This window comes from Dromiciops gliroides, chromosome 2 (genome assembly GCF_019393635.1).
Source record: "Dromiciops gliroides isolate mDroGli1 chromosome 2, mDroGli1.pri, whole genome shotgun sequence".
Classification (NCBI taxonomy): domain Eukaryota; kingdom Metazoa; phylum Chordata; class Mammalia; order Microbiotheria; family Microbiotheriidae; genus Dromiciops; species Dromiciops gliroides.
Window position 1 is genome coordinate 466,293,694 of NC_057862.1, and position 19,348 is coordinate 466,313,041.

General features: G+C 43.7%; 1 protein-coding gene across 2 annotated transcripts in view; it reads right to left on the reverse strand.

The window, feature by feature from the left end:
- Window positions 1-16,841, reverse strand: part of CNNM3 (cyclin and CBS domain divalent metal cation transport mediator 3) — a 31,470-nt gene extending 14,629 nt beyond the window's left edge. For both annotated transcript variants that reach the window (XR_006354801.1, XM_043984005.1), the window contains exons 1-5: window positions 15,465-16,841; window positions 3,544-3,687; window positions 2,084-2,236; window positions 1,377-1,546; window positions 806-902 (exon numbers count right to left, since the gene is read on the reverse strand). Coding sequence is in view for 1 of the 2 variants with exons in the window: in XM_043984005.1 (XP_043839940.1) it covers window positions 806-902; window positions 1,377-1,546; window positions 2,084-2,236; window positions 3,544-3,687; window positions 15,465-16,824 (1,924 nt within the window). In the remaining variant the exon portion in view is untranslated. The remainder of the gene's footprint in view (window positions 1-805; window positions 903-1,376; window positions 1,547-2,083; window positions 2,237-3,543; window positions 3,688-15,464) is intronic.
- Between the last annotated feature and the right edge of the window lie 2,507 nt (window positions 16,842-19,348).

The window sequence follows — 19,348 nt, forward strand, 5'->3', positions numbered from 1 at the left end:
AAAGAAACATTTCTTCTCCCTCTCCCCATACATCCCAGGTATGAGAGCAAACATCAATCAACAACCATTTACTAAGCACTTGCTATGTGCCAGGCACTATGCTAAGTGCTGGGGATAAAAAAAAAAGGTAAAAATGGTTCCTGCCAGCCCTCAAAAAGTTTACATATCAGGGGCAGCTAGGTGGCGCAGTGGATAGAGCACTGGTCCTGGATTCAGGAGGACCTGAGTTCAAATCTGACCTCAGACACTTAACAATTACCAGCTGTGTGACCCTGGGCAAGTCACTTAACCCCAATTGCCTCACACACACACAAAAATTTACATATCTTTTTTTTTTTGCAGGGCAATGAGGGTTAAGTGACTTTCCCAGGGTCTCACAGCTAGCAAGTGTCAAGTGTCTGAGGCTGGACTTGAACTCAGGTCCTCCTGAATCCAGGACCAGTGCTTTATCCATTGTGCCACCTAGCTGCCCCCCAAAAGCTTACAAATCTAATAGTGGAGACAACATGTAAATAATAGATACACACAGAGCAGAGGAAAGAACAGAGGGGAAAGGATTAGCAGCCGGGGAAGTGTGAAAGACTTATTGAAGGTGGCATTTTAATTTGTAGTGCCATGTAACTGGTTAACATGTAGACCTTTCATTGGGCTAGAATGTTAATTCGTTTCTGATATCTCACTAGAAAGTAGATGACACTGAAGGCTGAATGTAAAGCTCCCAAGGTCCCTACACTGTTAAGTGAAACCAGGGTACAACATACTTGAAGCCCCAGCCTGTGGGTTACCAATGTCCTGGTGCACTTACCTGAGGATGGCACTGAAAGGGCAGACACACCATAGTAAGTGAAGGCTCCATTTTCAAACTTGAGGCCCTCCTTCCCAATCTCCACCTCAACCCTGCCCTGAAGGGAAAAAGAAAACGGGAATGTCTTAGGACTTGTTTGCCCTTTTTTAGAAGGGGACCATCAAAAGAAATTATCAATTTCAGTTAGATACAAAGAAACCAGATTCAACTTTAAACAAATATCTTTGGGGATAGGAGGTAAAGAAGTGCCAGGCACTATGCTAAGTGTGTCACAACTATTCTCATTTGATCCTCACAACAACCCTGTGAGGAAGGCACTTTCATTACCTCCATTTTACAATTGAGGAAACTGAGGCAATCAGAGGTAGAGTGACATCCCCAAGGGTCAGACAGCTAGGAAGTACAGTCAGATCTAAACTCAGGCCTTTCTGACTCCATGCCCAGCATTCTACCCACTGTACCACCTAGCTGCCCCTGAGTATCCTTATTCTCCGACTCCTGTCCCTTCTCTTATTGTATTGTGGAAAGAGGTCCAGGGCCTGATATGATGAGGCAAAACCTGTTGAGTTACCTGCAGGATGAGAATGAAGTAGTTAACTGGCTGATTTCGCTGGTACAGGTAATGGTCTGCAGCCAGTCGGTTGCATTCATCAAACTTCACTTCCTGGTTGACACTGGGATGCTTCAGCAGGTGGAGCAGGACCTTCTCTGAGATTCGTAGTGGGCTAAATAAGTCCACCTCTGCCCCACGGTGGGAAAAAGTGACAAGTGTCCATGAGGGGCCATAGCCAGCCACTCAAACTTCTACTCCCAACTGCCCCCAGGCCTACCTGAAGTACCCCCATACCAGAAAAACAAGCTGGGAGCACTATAGGATTTAAGAAAACTTACTCAAAGCCCACAGAATCTGTGATTCTGGAAGTGGGTCACCACCCGACTGCAATTCCTCTAGCCTTGTTGTTCACAAGCCTTGGGCCTCCCCCTGTCCCCCCAGCTCTGAGCTGATACAAAGAAAAGTTCCATTACTGCAGGTAGGCTTCCTAGGCCTTGCTGGTTTATTTGTTCAGAAAACAAGGATTTCCCTGTGAACTGTGAATGGAGTTGTAGTGGGAGACTCCTAGTACCTCTCCTTTAAAGTCTTTATGCCTCAGAAAACAGAAGGTAAGAGGTTCCATATCTGGTCAGTTACCCCAAAAGGCAGTGCCTCTTCATGCCCTTGATCAGGGGAGAGCCCAGGGATGGTGAGTAAGAAGGAGGCGAGGGTCCTCTTCCCCTCACCTCGGGAGAGGAAACGTTGGGTGGCCAGGAGCAGCTGGGGAGAGATCTTCACTTTGAGCTCATTGTCAGACCCTTTGAACAAGGAGAACTCCTCTTTCTTTCGTTCTATGGGGGTGCTCAGAGAAGTAGGTTTCTTCTTCACCTTGTTTTCTCCTGAAACAGGATTAAAGTGCATAGTTAGACACTAGCAACTAGTTTTGCCAATATATTCAAATTACTCCATTACAGTGTTTCTCTTCCTACCAAGAGCTCATAGTGCAGAGAGGTTTGGTAGCATCAAGATACAAAGAAGGCAGTGGATAGAGCACCGGCCCTGGAGTCAGGAGTACCTGAGTTCAAATCCGGCTTCAGACACTTAATACTTACTTGCTGTGTGACCCTGGGCAAGTCACTTAACCCCAATTGCCTCACTAAAAAAAAAAAGATACAAAGAAGATAGCTGCTTCACTCATCAATGCAGAACAGCTGCCCTTTGGACAGGATGTAGCTACTGTTCTGCTCAATAATTCTAGGATTAAGTAAGGAGAAGAAACAGGCACAAAGGATGTGTAAAAAGGTAGAAATCCCTTTTGGAACTGATCCACGACAGGAACTCATATAACAAAGCAACCTGGGGCATCAACACAGGAATCTTAGGCCATTGTAACTGTACTTGTGAAAGGAGTATTTACCCATCAACAGGTGTAAACATTAACACTTAAAACAATAACGTCATTTGCTCTAGTAACTCAGGGACCATTTTGGACTGAATCTCCAAGCATGAGAAGTGACGTGGAGCAAAATATTATTTCAAGACAATCAGCATCAGTGAGTATTTCAATGCCCCAAGGTCAGATCTGAAGTTTCAACTCAGTCAGGAAAATACCAGCCCTTACCCCCAATAAACAGTTTTATAGGATATGATAAAAGAGCTCTAAGATCAGCCTGCTCAGGCAGAACAGTGATAGATATATCATAAGCACCTTCCAACAATCATATTCTGGAATTAGGCCAAAATTCACAGGAGCAAAGAACACTGGCTCTCTGCAGAGACAAATCTAGAGTTGGGTTGTAAAAGAACTAAATTGTAACGACAACACAAGAGCTCAAAATGGGGAAAAATAAAAAGGCTCAGAAAAAGTATCTCTACCTTCCATCTTGATGATTACTAGGAAAAAAACAAACAAACCCCAAGATTCCTAAGGGATTCAGAACAAAAAATGGTTTTGCAGTCATTGATGGGAAGAATACTAGTTCTGACTTGAGGACACCAGGCACAATGCCATCTTGGCAACTTGAAAATAATGGCCATAATCACAGGAAGAGTTATGGTGGAAAAACCTGTTTACCAGGACATTGGAAAGCAGTTTTAAAAAGAGGAATTTAAGTTCATTTGTGTCTAGAATGCTGGAATACTACTATAACTTGAGAGAAACTGGATGAGAAAAACAAAACACACTTTGGAAGGAGTTAAAACTCACCATAGTCATCAGACTCATCCAGGATCTCTGATTTAATGATCTCTTCAATGACATCCTCCAGTGTGACAAGACCCATCACCTCATAGAAAGGGTCTCCCTCACCCTCATTGTTCACCTTCTGTACGATGGCCAGGTGTGACTTCCCTGTGGAACAATATGCTGTTGTCACGGTGGCAAACAGAAAGAAACCCAAACCAGCTGATCATCCAGAATTCTGGTCTACAAGTATGTGACCTAATAGCCATTAAAAACTGTCAGGAGTGAAAGGCTAACTCGAACACATACAATTGGGTTTAAATCCTGACTCAAGACACTCACTAGTTGTGTGGCCCTGGGCAAGTCATTTGAATTCTGGGGCCTCAGTTCCCTCATATCTAAATGAAGGAGTTCAACTTGATGACCCAGTCTCATTTAGGACCCGTCCAGCTCTAACTATATGAACTTTCTGAGGATCTATTTTCTAAACTAACTCTCATTAATGGAAAGTATCTCTAACTGGATATCAAGCTATTTTATTTTTATTTTTTATCTCCCTCATTACATGTAAAAACAGTTTTTAATATTTATTTTTTTTAAATACTGAGTTTCAAATTCTCTCCCTCCCTCCCCTTCCTCTTCCCTGTAATGACAAGCAACTTAATATAAGTTATATGTATGTAGCCATGCAAAATGTTTCCAGATTAATCATGTTGTGAAAGAAAATAGACTCTCTCTCCCCCCAAAAACACACAAACACACAAAAAACAAAGTGAAAAATAGTATGCTTCAATCTGCACTGAGACTTCATCAGTTCTTTCTCAATAGACAGCATTTTTTATCATAAGTCCTTTGGGGACTGTCTTGGATCACTGCATTGCTAAGAACAGCTACGTCATTTACAATTGATTATTGTATAATAATATAGTTACTGTATACAATGTTCTCCTGGTTCTGTTCACTGCACTTAACATCAGTTCATACAAGTCTTTCCAGGTATATCAATCTGTTTTAATATCCAGTGAAGGAAGGGGTTAGACAAAGATATATCCAGGCCTCTGAGGTCCTCTCCAGCTCTAAATCTATGACCCAATGATCCCTGAGGGGAAGAACTACTGTCATACATTTTGTAAACCCTTTAGTAATGGGCACTGTCTTGTATCAATTTTTAAAACTTATTAAAATAACAAAATGACAAAGGAAACTGATACGGATTAAACTGATTAATTTAACTGATTTGTTCCCAATCTGTTTGAGACTGAATGAGACTGGCTTTAGTAGGCTGTAATCTGAAAAGCTGGGACTAGACAGGATGTTATACAGATAATATAAGCCTGAAGTATTGTTTGCAAAAAACACTGCAGGCTGAAACATGCCACAAAAGCAATGCTTCACAAACAGACACAAAGTCACTTTGTTGTACAAACTGATATGCCATTGAGGGTTGGAATAATTCCAACTTAGAATTCTTCCTCAAATAAGTAATTTTCTGTTAAACTGATACAATCACATCTACTGCATGCATGTCAATCAATAAACATTCATTAATAAGTACCAGTTTTGTGCCACATACTCTTCTGCATACTAGGAATATAAATATAAAAAAAGAAATAATCCCTGCCGTCAAAGAGTTTAACATTCTCTCTGAAGAAATAATACATATGGTGTATATATAAAATATTTACATAGTAAAAACTAAGTGATTTTGGAGGAGGGTCACTGGAAGCTTTCAATATGTTGGTGGCAGAAATCAGGAAAGGACTCCTGTTTGAGCTAATAAGCCTTGAAGGAATTCAAGACTTCTTTTTTTTTTTTAATTTTTAATTTTTTAGTGAGGCAATTGGGGTTAAGTGACTTGCCCAGGGTCACACAGCTAATAAGTGTCAAGTGTCTGAGGCCGGATTTGAACTCAGGTACTCCTGAATCCAGGGCCAGTGCTCTATCCACTGTGCCACCTAGCTTCCCCGAATTCAAGACTTCTAAGACGCAGGGGGGTGAGGAGACAGTGAATTCCAGATATGGGGTAGGGGAAAAGGAAGAAGATAATGACTAGATAGCCTCTAAAGTTCAGACCAACTGAAATCTATGATCCTATGATCCCTGAAGGTGATGAGTGGTCATACATTTTGTAATCCTTCCTATACCTAGCATTGTATTTTGTAGCAACAACACTTTTGTGGCATTTCTCAGCCTTCAGAGAAAAAGAACTAGATGCAGACTAGATGCAAAGGCAGACAAGATGGGAGATGGAATGTTCTGCATGAGGAACAGCAAGTAGGCTACTTTGGCTGGACCTAATGAATGAGCTTGCAAAGGTAGGCCAGAGCCAGATTTCAAATGGCTGTACATGAAAAACCAAGGAATTTGTATTTGTTACTAGAGACAAGAGGAAGCAGAGTCACAGGAGCTTTTTAAGCAATGGAACAATGTGATCAGACTGGTACTTTAGGAATATTACTTGGCAGCTGTGTTGAAGATAGATGAGAAAGGGGAGAAACGTAAGACACACAGACCAATTAGGAGGCTACTGCAATAGTCTAGGCAAGAGATAATATGAGTATCTGTGTGAAGCAGTAGAAAAAATGCTGGCCTTGCAGTCATGGCAGAGCTTGGCAACAATAGGATTTTCTCCCTACTCTTAACATCTTCCCCCCTCCCCAGTTTTGGTTTTGCTTAATAGGTAGCCCTCCTACTTGGTGGAGAGGGATTCAGATGGTTCACAATGGAACTGATCTAATCATTCCTATAGAGTAATTTGGAACTATGCTCAAAGGGCTATAAAAATACACATTACCCTTTGACACAGGTCTGTATCCCTAAGAGTTTTTTTGTTTTTTTTTTTAAGATTTTTTTTTCTTTTAGTGAGGCAATTGGGGTTAAGTGACTTGCCCAGGGTTACACAGCTAGTAAGTGTTAAGTGTCTGAGGCCGGATTTGAACTCAGGTACTCCTGACTCCAGGGCCGGTGCTCTATCCACTGCGCCACCTAGCTGCCCCTCCCTAAGAGTTTTAAAAAGAAAAGGACCTAATTGTACAAAAATATTTATAGCAGCTCTTTTTGTGGTGGCAAAGAAATGGAAATTGAGGGAATGGCTGAACAAGAATGACAAGCAGGATGCTTAAAAAAAATACACCTGGGGGCAGCTAGGTGGCACAGCGGATAGAGCACTGGCCCTGGATTCAGGAGGACCTGAGTTCAAATCTGGCCTCAGACACTTGACACAACTAGCTGTGTGACCTTGGGCCAGTCACTTAACCCCAACTGCCTCACCAAAAACAAACAAAAACACATCTGGAAAGACTTACATGATGAAGCCAGTGAAATGAGCAGAACCAGGAGAACATCATACACAGTAACAGCAATGCTGTACAATGATCAACTGTAAATGACTTAGCTATTCTCAGCAATACAATGATCTAAGACAATTCCAAAAGACTCATGATGAGAAATGCTATCCACCTCCACGGAAAGAACTGATGGAGTCTGAATGCAAACCAAAGCATACTAGTTTTTATTTTTTTCATGGTTTTGTAGAGTTTGGGGTTTTTTTTTGGGGGGGGGTGTATTTTCTTTCACAACATGATTAATATGGAAATATATTTTGCATAATTGCACATGTATAACCTATATTAAATTGCTTGCCATTTCAGAAGAGGGGAGGGAAGAGGGAAGGAGAGAATTTGGAATTCAAGAAAAATTTTAAGTGAATGTTAAAAATTGTTGTTACATGTAATTGGGGGAAAAATGCTTCACAATGCTTGATTACTACTTTAGAAAACTATTCTGTATATTATGGGCTTGCCCAGCCACATTGCTCTCTTTGTACTTTACCAACTATGTGGAATTATTTAAGAATTAAAGGGACATTTTGCAGGATGTTCTGATATTCTTATGGAGAAGTGGGATGAAAGATGCAAAGGAGCATGTCAGTTATGCTTCCATCACTTTGAGACTAAGTGCCTGCTAGTGGGAGAGATGCAGAATGAACCTTGTAGGTCTTACAACATTTTTCCTGTCCCTTTGACATTTTTATGTTGGGGAAGGCCCAAGTATTTGTAGAAGTGCCATTCCCAAGTCAGAGCTTCAAAGTGCCCCTATCACACAAACTGAAACCTATTTGGGAAGATGGAGAATCCTAGCATGTGATTTTGGCCAACATCCTCACTGAATTTTGGGAATAATCCAATGGGCCAAAGCTCAGAGATGAGAGAGGGTTGCACAGAATGTTACCAAAGGAAAAAGGGCCCACCAGTCACCTCAGAACATCAACTAGCTGGAAGGAGCCAAAGCAGCAACTTCTACATGTAGTCCTTCCTGAAAAGTTATTCCTACTTTTACAAAAGTTCTAGTCAGCCACATGACCATGAATAAACTGTGAGGCATAAAAGCTTTGAAAAAAACCCAGAAAACCCTACATTAATAAAAACAAATGACAAATTACTAAATTGTTCTACCTGAGAAACCTAATGGTTGTGGTCATAATCCAAGATGTGAAAAGTAGGAACATTATGAAAAGGAACTTCGCTTGAATGAGCAAAAAGTCCATCTTGAATGAAGTTTGAGTCTTTCTCTGCACAGATGGGAGTCTGTCAGGCAGATCAACTTAATTTGTGAATGATACATAAATGCCAATACATAATTTTGTGACATACATTACCATTAAAAAAATTACGTTGCTACTGCCAACCCTAATGCTAAAAATGACAAGAAAACTTTACCCTATATATAATTTTGTTATAAAAAAGACTGTCAGGAGAACATTGTACACATTATCATCAACATTATGTGTTGATCAACAGTGATAGACTTGATTCTTCTCAGCAATACAAGATAGTTCCAAAGGACTCATGATGGAAAATGCTCTCCAAATCCAGAAAAAAAAAAACAACTATGGAATATAGAATGATGATTGAACCATACTATTTATTTTGTTTTTGGTGCTGTTGTTTTTCTTTTTTGAGGTTTTTCCTTTTTGCTCTGATTCTTCTTTCACAGTAAGACTAATGCAGAAATATGTTTAATGTGACTATATATAATCAGATTACTTGCTGTCTTGGGGAGGGGGGAGGGAGGGAGAAAATTTTGAAACTAGAAATCTTATAAAAACAAATGTTGAAAACTATCTCTACATGTAACTGGAAAATAATAAAATACTTTTATAATTAAAAAAAAAAGATTGTCAGGATAAAAAGCTGAGGAAAGATCCAGGGAGCTGGTAGAAGTCCTCTAAGTCAGGGTTTCTTAAACTTTTTCCACTAGCAACTTTTCGCCTGAGAAATTTTTACAAGACCAGGGATATACAGGTGTATAAATAAGTATACATAACCTTTTACTGTTGCCAAATTTTTTGTGACCCCCACATTCAGTTACATGACTCCACATGGGGTTGGGACCCATGGTTTAAGAAGCTTTGCTCTAAGGTATAGATTCTAAGATGCTCTAAGAATCATGCAACTATTTCCTAGGGGAAAAAAGAGCTGACTTATTAACATTAATAGTTATCAAGGCACACCTGACTGGTTTCAACTGTTAAGCAACTTTCTGACATAAGATCATTCAAGCAGCAGCAAGTGAAAACAATGCAAATCAGGCTAAAATCCAGGTTCCAAAACAGAAATTTGGAGCAGGTTGCTTAGCCCTAATCTCTCCTAAATCTGGTTGCCCTTGAACAATTCCATCTCAATGGCAACAAGTTATGGGGTGCTGTCTTGAAGAAAGCAGGGTTTCTTTGTAGAAGAACTCCAGGAAGTACATATTCTTTCTGGTGATCTTTACCGAGGATGATCAGGAAGGGTTTTGTGTCCTGGAAAGGGCTTTCTCTCAAAGAGAGAAGAAAGAAACAGGCAATGTTCTATTAAGGAATGTACAGCACATGATCCCTGAGCTCAGAGGGAGCTGTTGAATCTGGCTCTGGGTATTTTTGTGCATATTCCTTTAAGGGATGCTCCCAACTTACAAGAGGGTTGACAGATATAGAAGAGGTTATTTTTTAGAACATAACGTGAATGCTGCAGGAGTAATATAATATGCCCACTGATCAAGGACATTCTAAAAACAGGTTTAAGATTAAAAGAAACAAAAGGAGAAGAGGGGGAAGGAGGGATGGGAGTGAAAATGAAGACTGACATCTACCGAGAGTATTATATTGGCTAAGAGTAAGATGGAAGGGGTGGTCAAGAGAAGGCTCCAGGATACCAAGTAGCTTCCTCAAGATGTCCTTTCAGCATCAGGATGCTGTGCCAGCGGCAAGAGAGCAATCAATCCACCATGTGTCAATCGATATGAAAAAGAAAGAAGCCCTTCAGTAGGGGACTCAAGGACCCATATGCACACACATCTCCTGAATAACCATTTTGCAGTTGTCATTATAGAATCTCTTGGGTTCTTAAGAAGTTGCTGCTCAGGAATTTATGAGGGCAGTTTAGCTGGTACCTTGGGGAGAGCTGCCCCATTGAATTCTCGAGTCCTCTTCACATTCAAGACCAGACTTTGGGAAATTTTCTCAGTTTGAAAAATATTTGCTGCCTGGCAGAAATATCTCCTAGGCAGCTGGGCTACCCTCAGAAAGTGGCTAAAGAGATGGCAGGGACCTTTATAAGAGAGCTTACTGGGGGCAGCTAGGTGGCGCAGTGGATAAAGCACCAGCCTTGGATTCAAGAGTACCTGAGTTCAAATCCGGCCTCAGACACTTGATACTATCTGTGTGACCCTGGGCAAGTCACTTAACCCCTATAACCCTGCCAAAAACAAAAACAAAAAAATGTAAAAATAAGAGAGCTTACTGGCCCTATGTGGAGTAGGTTTTATGTGTGTGAAAACTGTAAAGAAGAAGGTTCTTCTGTGACATCAACACCACACTTTGGAGATAACAAATATTGACAACCAAATAATTGTTGCAACAGCTTTTTTTAACCTGACCTGTGATTTCTACATCAGCGGGACTTTCCAGGGAGAAATTCCCTTTAACAGTACAGGTTTGCAACTGCTCTGCAATTTACAGGCTTTGTTATAAGCAACTTATAGGTTGAAGCACTGAGAAATTAAGTGTATATGTAGTATTATATTTATTTTGGGGATTTGGTTTTTTTGCAGGGCAATGAGGATTAAGTGACTTGCCCGGGATCACACAGCTAGTAAGTGTCAAGTGTCTGAGGCTGGATTTGAACTCAGGTCCCTTGAATCCAGGGCTAGTGCTTTATCCACTGTGCCACTTAGCTGCCCTTGTATTTAGTCTTTAAAAACTCCCCAAACTTCTTTAACAGTTTTAAGGATCTGTAACTTCATTATTGTGGGTACTCCCTCTACCAGGGTCATAAAACCAGTCTGTGGTGGGATTTAAACTCAGGTCTTCTCAATTCTGGGGTCCACTCTTTACTACTACTACATCATGATACCTCTTTTGTGCTTTAGATCACTAAAGAACAAACCAAAACCAAAACCCAAATCTAGTGGACAAATACTCAAAAGCTTTAACTTGGTGGGACCCTTCTATGACTTACATTTCATTGGAATAGCCTTTGAGAACTCATGGTCACCTCCTCACCACAATTAGGGATCAGAGTAGGATTTCAGCTAAGGCAGAAAAAAAAATGTAGCAGATATTTAAGAAGGGGCTCCACAACAAAGGATGAGTCCTAATAACAGCTTGATTTAAAAAAATTACCCCAACTCTGAACCTGCAGGATATACCAGATAGGCATAACAAAATCCTCCAACCTCCCTATCTTCCTATTCACCTCTTCCTCAATTTTGCTATGACTCCTTTTTGCAAACAATAAATGTCCTCCAGTCCACTGAAATATACTATAACTTTGAGGGTGGGGCTGGCTCCCCCAGAGCGGTCCTATCATTATCCTGTACATTTTAGCTCCTAGATCCCAGTGCACTAAAGCAAACAACTAGTCACTGCTCAATTTTATGAACCAAGCTTGTTGGTTACAGCAGGCAGACAGGAAGGCTTAACAGGTGTTGAAATTGGAATAACCTATGGCCATGAATTAAAATTAGTTGGTCTCTCCCTCCACAGCCCCAGACATTCTAACCTTTGAATAAGACAGGAAACACAAGGGAAGAAAAATTCTTCATACCATTAGTGCTAATTTAGGTCTTTAAAAAAGCAGTAGAGGGGCAGCTAGGTGGTGCAGTGGATTCAGGAGGACCTGAGTTCAAATCTGGCCTCAGACACTTGACACTTACTAGCTGTGTGACCCTGGGCAAGTCACTTAACCCCAATTGCCTCACCAAGAAATAAACAAACAAATAAATAAATAAAGCAGTAGGGTGGGGGCAGCTAGGTGACACAGTAGATAGAGCACCAGCCCTGGAGTCAGGAGGACCTGAGTTCAAATTCGGCCTCAGACACGTAACACTTACTAGCTGTGTGACCCTAGACAAGTCACTTAACCCCAATTGCCTCACAAAAAAAAAAAAGCAGTAGGGTGACAGGTAATCTGAGGGTAAGGAATGTATCCCAGAAATAAAACATTCAAGCGAGCTAGAAGGATGGAGAATTCTTATTGCTTATGAGCAGAACACTTCTGCCATTATATTGGCTGGAATTTCACATACCCAGATGGCAGACAACTCATACCCCACCCCGAGTACAATATTTTGCATGAAGCTGCAAAGCAGGCAGGCTATCTAACTCAAAGACTCCCTAGAGCCTATAATTCTGAACATTCTGCCAGGCAAGAAAGTGTCAAGAATTTTTCAAGACAAGATAGTGGTTCTCATCATTTTGATCAGAATTCTCCAACAAAAGATCTATAGAAACTGGGGAACACCAGACTCACTAGTGGAATAAGAACTATAAACTTGGGGGCAGCTAGGTGGTGCAGTGGATAAAGCACTGGCTTTGGATTCAGGAGGACCGGAGTTCTAATCTGCCCTCAGATACTTGACACTTACTAGCTGTGTGACCTTGGGCAAGTTGCTTAAACCCTCATGGCCCTGCCAAAAAAAAAAAAGAACTATAAACTTTTCTGTTTTAATGTAACATTAAAACTTAGGTACTTGATGAGTAAGTGCAATGTCACTATTGGACATATCTGCCTCAATACAGAAAAATCAGAATTTTACTGTATATGTTGGGATAAGAACACCTTTCTGATTCTTATAGCCTTGAAGTCTTTGCTCACTTCCAGTTTATCCTTAGTTTATGGTCTGATATTACATCAGTCTTTATAGCATAAGTGGCCTGCTTCTTAATTCCCAGTCTAGATTTCAGGAGTACCAGTCACTTTTCTAGGTAAGAAAAACACCCCCAGATGAACTAGAAGTCCTAAAGAATCCATTGATAGATCAAGACCACAGGATATCTAGAGTTGGAAAGGGCCACAGAGGCCAAATAATCCACACCCCACATTTTCCAAAACTGGGACGCAAAGAGGTTAAATGGCTTGCCCAAGGAACTCAGGTAGTTTCAGGTAGGATATGAATACAGGTCCTCAGGCTTCAGAGCTATGGCTTTCTTGATGTACTGTGTATTCTCATCCTTTCTTTTTTTTTTAGTGAGGCAATTGGGGTTAAGTGACTTGCCCAGGGTCACACAGCTAATAAATGTTAAGAGTGGGGTCAGATTTGAACTCAGGTACTTCTGAATCCAGAGCCGATGCTCTATCCACCGCTGCCACCTTAGCTGCCCCCTTCATCCTTTCTTTTTAAAAAATTAAATTTTTTTTATTCTCATCCTTTCAACCCTGAAATGACCTACTGATAAAACCTGTAATTTAAGCAGGCAATCTGATGAAGCACAGGGCATCATGCACCCCTTATTTTCCAGGGATTCTGACAAATATACTCTTAACTCTCAAAGAAAAGCACAGGTAAGTCGGGGCAGTGATATGGAGGGAAGGGGAAGTGCTGCACTAGGACAAGAGTCACTTTAAGAGTCATACTTAAGCTTAGAACAAGAAAGACAAAAGCTATAGTTGACATCAGTAAGGTTGCTTTAGATAAAGAAAAATGAAAGTTCTTTTATTCTCTAGAAAACCTGAATTAGTGTCTCTCTATCTTCTAAAAACAAGAGAGCACAGGCAGCAGAGGTGGCCAAGCAGCTCAAAGCACAGCAGCCCAAAGCACAGCAGCCTAGACCTGACTTCAGAGACTTAGCCGCCTGACCTACCTGTGTGACCCAGGGCAAATCACTCAACTTCTCTGTGTCAGTTTTCTCAGCGCTAATCTCCTGTTGTTGTCTGTCCTTCATTCTCAAAAAGGGCCATGACATCGTCATGACTTCCAATGAATTGAATTCAAGTGAGGGAGTGATGTACAAGGTCACCAACCTCACTCTCCTTCAGAGCCATCTGGGTCCAGTGGCAATGTGTGTGTGTGTGTGTGTGTGTGTGTGTGTGTGTATACACACACACACACACACACACATCAGGACTGGAGATGGTCCCAGATATTAGCAATTGGGGGTTAAGTGACTTCCCCAGAGTCCCATAGCTAGTAAGTGTCTGAGGTGAGATTTGAACTCAGATCTTCCCAGCTTCAGGGCCAGTACTCTACCCACTGTACTATCTAGCTACCCACCAGTCTCCTAGTGTGGTAGAGAGGAACAAATGAGAAAATGTACCTAAATGCTTTGTAAACATTATGTAAATCGTTGTTATTATATGTCTTCAACCGTAGCCAAAGTTCCCCTAGAATCTGAAAGAGCCAACTTAAAGATAAACTGATAAATGGGCTCCTCCTTTCAAGGTTGGTTAGAACTTTAAATTCAAACTATGAGTTTTATTCTACTCCCAGTTACAGTTAAGAAATACTCAGAAAGGGAGCAGCTAGGTAGCGCAGTGGATAAAGCACTGGCCCTGGATTCAGGAGGACCTGAGTTCAAATCCAACCTCAGACACTTGACAAGTACTAGCTGTGTGACCCTGGGCAAGTCACTTAACCCTCATTGCCCCACCCCACCCCCACAAAAAAAGAAAGAAAGAAAAGAAATAGAAATCCTGCAGAGGATCCTGGAATGAACAGGACATCCCTTAAACTGACTAGCAGAGAAAAAAGGGAGAAAGGGGAAGGGGAATACTGGAATTATAAATAGAATATATAGAATCAAGCAACCAAGAATTTAACAAAGTGAACTGAATTAAGATGGGTGTCCAGGAAAGAGCACTGGATTTGGAGTTTGGTGGCCCAAGTTCAAATCCCAGATCTGCCACTCACTAACTATGTCACTTTGGGTAAATATCTTTTACCTCTTCCTGGCCTCAGATTCCTTATCTCTAAAACAGAGAGGATGAAAGAGTTTGCTCTCTAAAGCTCCCAAATCTATGACTATCTAGGGCTCTAAGACCATTAGATACTTTCTGTTAATATTGACGTGAGTTTTTTTGATAATAAGGTCAGGCTCTAAAACCTAAGATCCTGTGCTCTATGACAAAGCTTCTTAAACTGTGGGTCTCGACCCAATGGGGCAGCCAAGTGCTCGATTTGTATATCTATTTTATACACCTATATAGCCGGTTGCATAACAATTCTCTAGGAGACCCAGAAATAGTGACTTGCTCAAGGATCTAGCCCCCAGCTCAGAGCTTCCGATAGATAAGATTTCTTAACACATCTCTTGTCAAAGGCACTTCGCTGTTCCCTGCCTTCAGCTGGGATTGTTTTACTGAATTTCCTTTCAAAAGAAACCAGGTAGTGGGACAACTACAGGCCACAAGGAAAGCTAGCTTTGGAGACAGGATTTGGGTTTAAATTCCAGCTATTCCACCTGTGTGATCCAGATTCCTCATCGGTATATGAAAGGGGGCTCATCGCTCCTTTGCAGCTGCGGGAATCCAAGATCTTACGAATACACAAGTGCATTAGGAACAGGATTCATCCTTCCTAAAATCAATGACTCCGCCCCACTCTACTCTTCTGAGTATCCCACTCAAATCCCGGGTCCAGCTCCTAGGGAAGAAAGCTGCTGCTCCAGGAATGGCAGCACCAGTTACCTCGTTTGAATTCCTCCAGGACGGCATCCAGCTTGGTGTCATTGAAGACAAAGTGGAGCGGGTGGTTGTAGAATCGGATAATGGTGCTGAGCGGGGTGCAGTCCTCCGGGTCCACGAAGGCTAAGTCCTTGAGGTAGAGCATGTCCACGATGTTGGAGCGTTCTTCCTCGTACACTGGGATACGGGTGTAGCCACTCTGCATGATGGTGGACATGACGCCGAAGTCCAGTACGGCCGAAGCATCCAGCATGAAACAATCCTTCAGCGGGGTGAGAACATCCTCCACCGTTTTGCACCTCAGGGCCCCCTTGCTGAACTCCTCCCTCACAAATTCGTTGTAGGGGTCGGTGCCCCGGGCCAGATCCACCACACGCTCCCGCAGCCGCCCGCCTTCCTGGCGCAGAGCCAGCTCCAGAAGCTTGCCCACGGGCAAGGCCACGGGGAAAGTGAGCAGGACTGCCAGGCGGGTGAGCCCTAGCGCGCGGGGGGCCAGGCTCAGGCCCCAGCGGCCGCTGACGGCCGCGGGCGCCACCTCGCCCACCAGGTAGACGAGGCCCGCGCTGCCCAGCACGGCGGGCACAGCTCTTTGGCCCACGGCGCGGTAAAGGAGCACGGCGAGCGCGGCCTGGGCCAGACTGGCCAGCAGCAGCAGTGCGCACAGGGCGAAGCTGCCCCAGCGCCGCAGGGGCTCCAGGCGCCGAGCGGCCGCCCGCTCCGCTTCCGACCCGCTCTCGCGCAGCACCTGCACCTCGGCCGGCTCCAGGGCCAGGGCGCTCAGCTGCAGCCCCCTGGCCAGCGCCGCCAGCCCCAGCAGCGCGGCCGCCAACAGGCCCAGTGCCCAGGGCAGCAGGGGTGCCTCCTCAACCGCGAGCGAGTCCCCCTCGGCCGCGGGCATCCAGCGCCCCTCGGGACCCCCGCGGCTGCACAAGCGGTAGCGCGTGCCCCCCGCGGGGCCGCCGGGCTCCACGCGCACTGCGAGCAACGCCGAGCGAGGCCGCACGGCCTCGGGGTTCACGCTCAGGGGCGCGCCCGCGCCCCCGGCCCCGCGCGCGCCCCCCGCCTTCAACTCCCCTCCCCCCTCCGGGCAGCCCGCACCCACTGGAGCGAAGGCCACCCAAGGCCACGAGCGGTTGGCGAAGCCGGAGCCGAAGAGCCGCAAGCGGAAGGCGGCCCCGGGCGCGGCCCGGACCACCCGGCCCCGGGCCCAAACTGGACCCTCGCCCCCGTCTCCGTCCTCTTCCAAGCAAAAGCCCAGCACCCGCGGGCCTGACGCGTCCCCCCCCGCGGCGCAGCCCAAGCAGAGCGCGGCAAGCACCCAGCGTAGGCCGCCCGCCGCCGCTGCTGCCGCCGCCGCCGCCATCACCAGCCACCCCCCTCTAGGTCGCCCGCGCAACCTACTCCCGGGTCCCCGCCTCCCTCCGACCAGTCAACGCGCCTCTCCGAGCCCCGCTGGCCAATAGGAAACGGAGAAAGGCGGAGCATTAAGAGTAGAACTAGGCTGCGCCGCGTTGTAAACAAGATGGGGGCGGGGGACATGGAGGGGGGCGGGGCACGTTGTGGAGTTTGGTTTTAAAGATGTGACAGGCTCTGTCACTGACCTCCAGGGAGCTGGGTTGGGTGGTGGGTGCGGAGCAGGGGGGGAGGTGCCAGGTTTTTTCTATTAATTTTATTTTAGGCTTTAAATTTTAGGTTTGTTATTTTAGGTTTTTTAAATGCAGAAGCACAGCATTACATTCCCGTCGACGTACCTTTGCACAGGCTGTGCATCCTTTATGCCTGAAACTCTCAGCTCTGCTTAAGGTCCTTTTCAAGGCTTAATTTAAGTGCCACTTCCTATCGGAGACCTTTCCTGATTCCCCCAATTATTAGTTGTTGTTGAGTCGTTTCAGTCGAGTCCAGCTCTTCCTGGCCTCATTTAGGGTTTTCTTGGCGAAGATACTAGAGTGGTTTGCCATTTTCTTCTCGAACTCACTTTACACATTTGAACTCAGGTCTTCCTGGCTCAAAGCCAGATGCTCTATCCACTGTACCACTTAGCTGCCCAAATTCCCATTGGAGATCTTTCCTGATTCCTTCAGTTATTAGTGTCCCCCACCCCCCCCCCCAAAAAAACCCCAACCGTTTACCTATTTGATATATGTTTTATATTTATCAGTGTATGTTTTGTTTCCCTCCAATAGAATGCAAGCTCCTTCAGGGCAGGACTGTTTTTATTTTGTCATTAATATCCACTAGAACAGGGCTTCTTAAACTTTTCCAACTCACAACCCCTTTTCGACTGAGAAATTTTTACTCGACCCTGGGTAAATAGGTATATAAAATAGGTATACATAACCTTTTACTGTAGCCAAATTTTTCTCACTCCCCATATTCAGTTACTGATCCCATATGGGGTCTACACCCATAGTTTAAGAAACTTTGAACTAGAGCACTTAATAAAGGCTTGTTGAATTGGACATGAAATGAGAAGAGTATTTTTTAAAGGTCTGTGGACTCCCAAAAAACCAATCCATAGTGGTCCTGGAACCGGGAAAGCCCCTTAGAAAGGAGCAAGTAGATCAGCCCAACACCTCCCTACTTCCTCATTTCAAAGAACTTTAACCACCTCTAAAGGTACTGCAGCATAAAATGCTAAGCACACTCATTGAGAAGATCAAGTACTACTGGATTCCAGTCAGCTCTACTACAGACAAACTTTGTGATCATAGGGTTATAGTTTAGAGATAGAAAGGATCTTAGGGGTCATTGAATCCAACCCAATTTTGTAGATGAGAAAACTAAGGCTAATGCTGGTTATTTGCCTAGTGTCATACAGTTAAGTATCTTTTTTTTTTGAGGCAGAGTTAAGTGACTTGCCCAGGGTCACACAGCCACTGTCTAAAGGTCACATTTTCCTGACTCCAGGGCTAGTCTCCACCTAGCTGCCTCTATTTAATAAGTATCTGAGCCAGGATTCAAACTCTTCTTCCTGACTCCCAACTAAATTCCAATTCAGTAAATCTGTATTAATTATCTTCTGAGTACAAAGCACTGAGGATGTAAAACAATTTTTTTAATGGCAATGTGTTTGTCTTCATGGAGTTTATATTCTACCTTTCAGAGTATCCTTGCCCTCTTTGGTCTTTGGTTTCCTTGTTTGTGAAATGAGAATGGACCAGCTGGGTTCCAAGGTCTCTACTTCTAATGACATGAAGATTCCTGTATTTTGTTTTAAACTTCACTCTCAGGGAGAAGCAATCCCAGGAAAAGACCCTGAAAAATCAAGAGTAGACTCAATGCCATTTTCAGTGGCTCCAGACCATTTGAGTTGCAGGGTCCTAAATCATTACGACCTTACACCCTGCAGTCCCAGATTCTACACTTTTATTTTTTCCATGTTGCTTGGCAATCACTAGTTTGGAATCATGGGATCCAAGGCATCCTAGTTCAAAGAACCCTGGATTTGGAGCCGGGAAACCTGGGTTGGAATTCCTACCTCTGCTACTTAATAGTTGTACAACCGGGGAAGTCATTCAGTCTCTATGAAACTCAGTTTCTTCATTTGTAAAACAGGACTAATAACTCCACTACTTCCCTCCCAGGATTGCTATGAAGAGTGGATTTTATAAGAGTAAAATGCCATATAAATGTGAATGATAATGAGAAAGCTGCACTGGTAATGCTGCTGAAATGGTCACTGGCTTTAGGGAGCCCTTAGCTTAGGGGGTCTGTTTTAGGCAGGACAACCATTTAGATTGGAAACCCTTGGTGGCTGAGCAGAGCATAGGAGGAAACACAAGCTGGATAACTTTTTTTTTTTTTTGGTGGGGCAATGAGGGTTGTGATTTGCTTAGGATCACACAGCTAGTGTCAAGTGTCTGAGGTTGGATTTGAACTCAGGTCCT